The sequence below is a fragment of the Lactuca virosa genome, chromosome 2 (assembly GCF_052849685.1).
Source record: "Lactuca virosa cultivar CGN04683 chromosome 2, Lactuca_virosa_CGN04683_v6, whole genome shotgun sequence".
Classification (NCBI taxonomy): Eukaryota; Viridiplantae; Streptophyta; class Magnoliopsida; order Asterales; family Asteraceae; genus Lactuca; species Lactuca virosa.
Genome location: NC_136427.1, coordinates 22136695 through 22144292, shown reverse-complemented (window position 1 = coordinate 22144292; position 7598 = coordinate 22136695). Strand labels below are relative to the sequence as shown.

Sequence of the window (7598 nt, the reverse complement as noted above, 5' to 3'; positions counted from 1 at the left end):
ATCATACCTTGATTGTTATGTAGCAATAACAATCTCAATTCCTCCTTGTAATGGCTTTAGAAAGCTTAGAGTCACAAATGCCACTCCTCTAATGGTTCACAAACACCAACAGCAAGAGGATGAAGAAGAGAAGAGAAGGAGGCTCTCAAAAACGTATGGAAACCCTATAAGGAAGCTTGTCCACGTTTTTGAGGCATAAGGGCTCTATATATAGTGAGGCTATTAGGGTTATCTAACAAGGAAACCCTAATTTGGATGCTTAAGCCCTAAGCAACCCATGGACTCCTTTGCTTAAGGGCTTTGGACGATTTCTAATGGGTTTCCCCATAGAATTCGTCCACCCCTTTAATATGTAGTCCATTAGCTCAATATTCAACTATCATACCATTGACAGTTCTAGTCCCTTAAGTTTAATTAATCTCTTTTAGCCACAAAACTAATTACCAATTAATTCTTGACTAATATTAATTAAACAATATGATTTCTCCTTTAATATATTATTCTCATAATATATTAATAAATCATATTTAATCCTTTTTCTCCATAGTTCATCCTATCAAGTTGCTTTGGTGAAGGCAACCCAAAAGGACCATGCACCATCGAGTCAAGTACATACCAAAATAGTTATGGACTTAGACACTAATCCAACAAAGGGAACCCTGGCGAGGCACACTGGACAACGGTAAAGAACATTCTCAAGTATCTGCGGAGGACTAAGGATTGGGTCCTTACCCTCGGAGGCAGTGATGACTTGAGAGTGGAAGGATATAGCGATGCTAGCTTCCAGACTGATAGGGATAATTTCCGCTCTCAGTCGGGCTGGGTCTTTATCCTAAATGGAGGGGCAATTACTTGGAAAAGTTCCAAGCAGGAGACAGTAGCTGATTCTACTTGTGAATCAGAGTACATAGCAGCAAGTGAAGCGGCTAAGGAGGCGATATGGCTAAAGAACTTCATCGGAGACCTTGGAGTTGTACCAGCTATAAAAGAGCCAATGGAAATTTTCTGTGACAGCGAAAGTGCGGTTGCTTTGGCTAAGGAACCGAGAGATCACGGGAGATCTAGGCACATTGACAGAAAATACCATTTCATCAGACATCGAATAGAAGAAGGACTCCTCGTGGCTAAGAGGGTATCATCAAATGAGAACCCGGCAGATCCCCTCACGAAGGGACTGAGCAGGGTTAAGCATTTACAACATGCGAGGCGCATTGGGCTGAGGGATGATATTAGTTTCAATAATTAGATTCCTGAAACTTGTAAAATGTAATTGACATTTGATGATAAATAAAAGTTGTTATTTATTTATGAGTAAGGTGTTACTATCTTGTGTTGATTGTTTACTATGTTTCAATTTTGCATGTTTTTACTTCCACAATAATTATGTTATTATTCAAACCATCCACAGTCAGTCAAACTTTGGAAGTAAGCATTGATTTAAGACTGTCATGAATTTGGCTTGTATGATTTGTCTAAAAGTGCTTTGGACAATGCAATGGTTGCTACAACATTCATGAGTACTCATAAGGGCTGAGTATTGGATCCAACCCACGCTCACTTGCATCACTTCATGGAATTTATCTCGAGTGATCGTGAGACGGTAATATCATATAAATCTTCAAACCGAGAGATATGAGTTGTTGACTATGAGTTGGTTATTCATTGATTGTACGAAAACGCATTGGTAACTCGATGTTATAAAACGTGCCTTTGTGAATAATTCAACAAGTAGTTAGTACAAGCATATCAGTCGAAGTTTATCTGTTCCTTCTAGAAATAGAAGCGATATCTGGGCCCCTCGATGATTTGGTTTTGACCTATGTACTGGGCCCGGTCAGAACCTAATTGATGTGTTCAATTTAGTTCTATGTCGAAACAAATCAGAGATCGAGAAACAAATGCTGGACAATAAGTAAGACCATGTTCCATGTGTTTGTCCGGCTGATATCATGAGAACAGAGGATTATATGATCACTTATCTTAAAATGGCGTATCATCATCATCTCAGTTCCGAGAGACTTTGAAAGAGCTACGATTGCTAGTCGGATTTTGAAGTCATATTTGCAAATATAGTTATTAGACTTATCCAAGTGGGAGACTGTTGGATATAGTGTCCATTTGGGTTGCATGGCATTGCAATACTTGGATAGACTAAATGAGAGAATAAGGCACTTATGATTATTAATATATTATAAGTTCTAATATATTAATAATAGTATTATTTAATTAGTATTGATCAAGTATTAATCTAGGATTAATTTGGTGATCAAAGTGAGACTAATTAAATATATAGGGTTGATTATGACAATCATCAATTCTTTTATGGTGGATTAATGATCCATGGTTTATGGGTTATGGATGTAACCAAATGGAGCTCCATGGATAGTCCATGGGAGTTACAAATCCATGGGTCATGGGAAATCAAGAGTCATGACAATTAAGGGCATTCATGTGTAAACCCTAATTGTGACAACACTATAAAAGGAACCCTATGGCTAGCAAAATGGTGACCTAGTGGAGCTAGTGGACATAGTGTTACTAGAGAAGGCATAACCAATTTTGAGTGCTAGAAGTATTCTCTCAAGTTATTCCAAGTCTTGTGGTGTTGTGTGAAGCATTTGAGGCACAACATTTGGGGTGCTAGGCTCACAAAGTCTTGAAGGAATCCAAGCAACAACAAGGTATGTATTTCTACTAGTTTTTATGTTTTATGTAATCCCCATGCCATGCTAGTTAGGAAATAACCTTGAAAAAGAAATTTGCATGTATATAGAGAAAACATAGATTCAAGGTTATTAGGGTTGCATGTACACTTAGGAAGTGTTAGAATGCTCAAAAACCCATCACTAAGATGAAGGAAGAATTTATTGACCAGTTTTGCCCACCTTCGAAAATAGCCAAGTTGAAGAAAGCTATTGCCAACTTTGAACAACAAGCTGGAGAGTCCCTTTATGAGGCATGGGAGAGATACAAAAGTCTACTAAGGAATTGCCCACAACATTTGGGGTTCTATGATGGAGTCAATGTAACAACTAGGCAGCTCCTTGACTCGCAAGGACCCCTCACAAAGAAGGCACCCCCGGTGAGCAAAGAACTAATTGAAGAATTCTCTAAGCACTCTAGAGAATACCATAACCCAAGGAATGACTTGACTCGAGGGGCAGTGAATTCCATTACCGATGACATGGCAGCAATGATGGCAAAGTTGGAAAGCATGGACCGAAGAATGACTAAGATGGACCAATCCATCCATGCTATTAGGGTAGGATGTGAAAACTGTAGAGGGCCTCACCTTACAAAAGATTGTGATCTTGATGAGAATGGGAACCGGAAGGTACAAGTGTGCTATTCAAGTGGTGATAGGCTTGATGATAATTGGCGAAAACCAAGGAAAGAATGGGTACCATATGAAGAGTACAAAAAGACAATGGAAGAAAAGTATAAGCAAAAAGATAGAGGCTTCTACCAAAAGGAGGAACCGGTACATGAAAAGAAATCAGATTTGGAAGACATGCTTACAAGATTCGTAGCCGCATCCGAGAAACGACACAATGATACCGATACTACACTTAAAGATCAACAAAATATGATGAGAGAACACCAACTTATGATGAAAGATCAACAAGCTTTGATTAGGAATCAGCAAGCATCTATACTCAACATAGAAAAGCAGCTGGGGCAACTTGCACAACAAGTGAATGAGAGAAGACCGGGTGGACTTCCGAGCAATACCGAAAGTAACCCGAAAGGCGCACATATAAACATTGTCACAACTAGGAGTGGGAAGATTATAACCCCTCTGACTCCTATTCAGCATGAAGATCCTACACTGATACAAGAGGATAAGGAAGAACATGCAGAAACACAGATTCCCGACTCCACTCGCCGAGTCGACGGTATGGACTCGACGAGTCCACCAGCTGAATAGAAAATCCAGCCTCCGGTCAAGCCATATCAGCCTCCACTTCTCTTTCTGGCTCGATCCAGACAAGAAAAGAATGAAGAAGACTACCAGAGGTTTCTTGAACACATAAAGGCTCTTCAAATTAATTTACCATTCATAGAAGCGGTTTCTCAAATGCCAAAATACGCCAAATTTCTCAAGGAGCTTCTAACTAATAGAAGGAAGATGGAAGAAGTGAAGAAGGTGGTCCTAAACGAGAACTATTCAGCTGCTATGCTGAAGAAACTTCCTAAGAAGAAAGGTGATCCAAGAAGCTTAACATTGCCCTGCCAATTTGGAAACTTAGCTACCATTTACGCATTGGCTGATTTAGGGGCAAGTGTAAATCTCATGCCTTACTCGTTTTTCAAAAAGTTAGATCTTCTAGAGCCAAGGCCCATTCATATGGCAATTCATCTAGCAAACAAGACGGTTACATTCCCTAGGGGAATATGTGAAGATCTCTTGGTGAAAGTGGACAAGTTTGTATTCCCCGCAGACTTTATAGTTTTAGACATGGAAGCGGATCCCCAAGTCCCGATCATAATCGGAAGACCTTTTCTTAATACGGCAAGTGCTATCGTCGACATGTGATATTCTAAACTTACCCTTCGGGTAGGAGATGAATCAGTCACATTTGGAGTTGATCAAGCCATGAAGCATGCAAGGAGTAGTGAGGACACGACATTTTCAATTGACATGTTGGAAGAATTATTGGAAGATTGGAATGAAGCTGAGCCAAACAAGTCCACCGTCACATTTGAAGAAGAGTTTGATGCTGAAAGGGACCTGCTGGAATTAGAAAGACTGCTCGAGGAAGCTGATTATAACGATCTGATCAGAAGTGCAGAAAGCTCGACTCGCCGAGTAGCCTCGAACGACCTGACGAGTCCATTCAAAGAACCCCGAACAGTCGCGAATATTACACCAGAATCGACGAGTCCCCTTACTGGACTCGACGTGTTCAGCATTCAAAACATAAAAACTGAGCTCAAGGCACTACCAGATCACTTGTAGTACGCATTTCTTGAAGATGGCCAGCAAAAACCTGTAATTATAGCTGCTGATTTGGCCGAACATGAGAAGGAGAGCCTTGTGGGTGTACTAAAGAAGAGGCAAGGTGTTATAGCATGGAAGATAACCGACATAAAGGGAATTAGTCCGGCCTATTGTTCCCACAAAATCAACTTAGAAGATGGATCAAAAGCTGTAGTACAACGCCAAAGAAGACTCAACCCGAACATGCAAGAAGTTGTGAAAAAGGAGGTGGTGAAATTACTAGATGCTGGAATCATTTATTCAATCTCCGATAGCCCATGGGTGAGTCCGGTCCAAGTGGTTCCAAAGAAGGGAGGCATGACGGTAGTGGCTAATGAAAATAACGAATTAATTCCAACAAGGACGGTAACCGGGTGGCGTGTTTGCATCGACTATAGAAAGCTAAATGAAGCCACATGCAAGGATCACTTTCCATTGCCATTCATCGACCAAATGCTTGAGAGGCTTTCCGGTCATCTTTATTATTCTTTTCTCGATGGATTTTCAGGGTACTTTCAAATTCCAATCGACCCACAAGACCAAGAGAAGACCACGTTTACATGCCCGAGTGGAACATTTGCATATAGACGCATGCCTTTTGGGTTATGCAATGCACCAGCTACCTTCCAAAGGTGCATGGTGGCTATCTTTCATGATATGATCGAAAAGTTTATGGAGGTTTTTATGGATGACTTCTCGGTTTTTGGGTCCTCTTTTAAAGATTGCTTGTCCAACTTGGATCTAATGCTAGCAAGATGTGAGAAGACCAGCCTTGTTCTCAATTGGGAGAAGTGTCATTTTATGGTGAAGGAAGGCATTGTGTTAGGTCACAAGATCTCTAAGAAGGGGATAGAGGTGGATAGAGCAAAGGTTGATACGATAGCCAATTTACCACCTCCAACAAATGTCAAGGGAGTAAGAAGCTTTCTAGGCCATGCGGGATTTTATCGCCGATTTATTAAAGATTTTTCAAAGATTGCTAGGCCCTTGACTCAATTACTCTTGAAGGACGCCCCATTTGATTTTTCCAAGGAATGTCATGAGGAATTTCATTTGCTAAAGGAAAAATTAACCACTACTCCTATCATGATAGCACCAAATTGGAATTTTCCTTTCGAGCTAATGTGTGATGCTAGTGATTATGCTGTGGGTGCTGTTTTAGGGCAAAGGGTTGATAAACATTTTCAACCAATCTACTACGCAAGCAAGACATTGAATCCTACCCAAGAGAACTACACTACTACCGAGAAGGAGCTGTTAGCAGTGGTATACGCTTTTGACAAGTTCCGGCCATACTTAGTTTTATCCAAGACAATCGTTTTTACCGATCACTCCGCGTTGATGTATCTATTTGCCAAACAAGATGTGAAGCCTAGATTGATACGTTGGGTTCTACTTCTACAAGAGTTTGATATCGAAATACGCGATAAAAAGGGGATGGAAAACGTAGCTGCCGATCACTTATCAAGACTAGAGAACCCACTTTTGGAGAAGTTAGAAGAAGATAAAATTGGGGATGATTTTCCCGATGAGTATATCTTGGTAGTAGCGGGAGAAGTGCCATGGTTTGCGGATATAGCAAATTATTTAGCAACCAAATACATCCCAAAAGATTTGACTTGTCAACAAAAGAAGAAATTCTTTTCGGAAATTAAATACTACTTTTGGGACGAGCCATACCTTTTCCGAAGCTGCGCGGACGGCATGATAAGAAGATGTGTATTCGGGAAGGAAAGTCAAGAAATTTTGGCACACTGCCATAGTGGACCTGCCGGAGGACATCATGGAGCACATTACACTGCGAAGAAGATTTTTGATATTGGATTCTATTGGCCTACAATTTTTAAGGATGCTGCTCAATATGTCAAGGAATGTGACTCATGCCAAAGAGCGGGGACTATATCATCCCGAAATGAAATGCCCCAACATAGCATCCAAGTGTGTGAAATATTTGATGTGGCGGGGATTGACTTCATGGGACCCTTTCCCATGTCTAAAGGAAATAAATATATCTTGGTGGCGGTTGATTACGTGTCTAAGTGGGCGGAGGCATAAGCATTACCCACTAATGATGCTCGGGTGGTGGTAAGATTTTTAAAGAAATTATTCTCAGGATTTGGAATTCCTAAAGCTCTCATTAGTGACCGGGGCACTCATTTTGCAAATGATCAATTGGCCAAAGTATTAAAAAGATATGGGGTGCAACATAGGTTCTCAACATCATATCATCCATAAACAAGTGGCCAAACCGAAGTAACAAATAGGGCGTTAAAAAGAATTTTAGAGAGATCAGTTGGAGGTAATCGGAAGGAATGGTCGGAAAAATTAGATGATGCACTTTGGGCTTTCTGAACAGCTTTTAAGACACCTACTGGTACTACACCATATAGGCTAGTCTATGGAAAAAATTGTCACTTACCGGTCGAAATAGAGCACAAGGCTTATTGGGCATTAAAGGTGTGCAATTTTGATTTGGCTGAACTTAGAACTAACCGGTTAATGCAAATGAATGCCTTGGAAGAGCTTAGGAATGAAGCTTACACCACTTAATTTACAAAGAAAAAACCAAGAATTGGCATGATAGAAGATTGAAAGGTAATAAAGACTTTAAAGAGGG

The 7598-nt window shown here is 40.4% G+C and overlaps 1 protein-coding gene and 1 non-coding gene across 2 annotated transcripts; one reads left to right on the top strand and one right to left on the bottom strand.

The window, feature by feature from the left end:
• Window positions 1-2899: 2899 nt before the first annotated feature.
• On the bottom strand, window positions 2900-3003 carry LOC145161779 (small nucleolar RNA R71). The gene has a single exon (XR_013738653.1). It is a non-coding gene; the product is annotated as a small nucleolar RNA R71 (small nucleolar RNA).
• A 1075-nt stretch (window positions 3004-4078) lies between these two features.
• On the top strand, window positions 4079-4537 carry LOC145157286 (uncharacterized). The gene has a single exon (XM_079076349.1). It carries the CDS (start codon window positions 4079-4081, stop codon window positions 4535-4537), a length of 459 nt encoding a protein of 152 aa, XP_078932475.1.
• Window positions 4538-7598: the final 3061 nt, after the last annotated feature.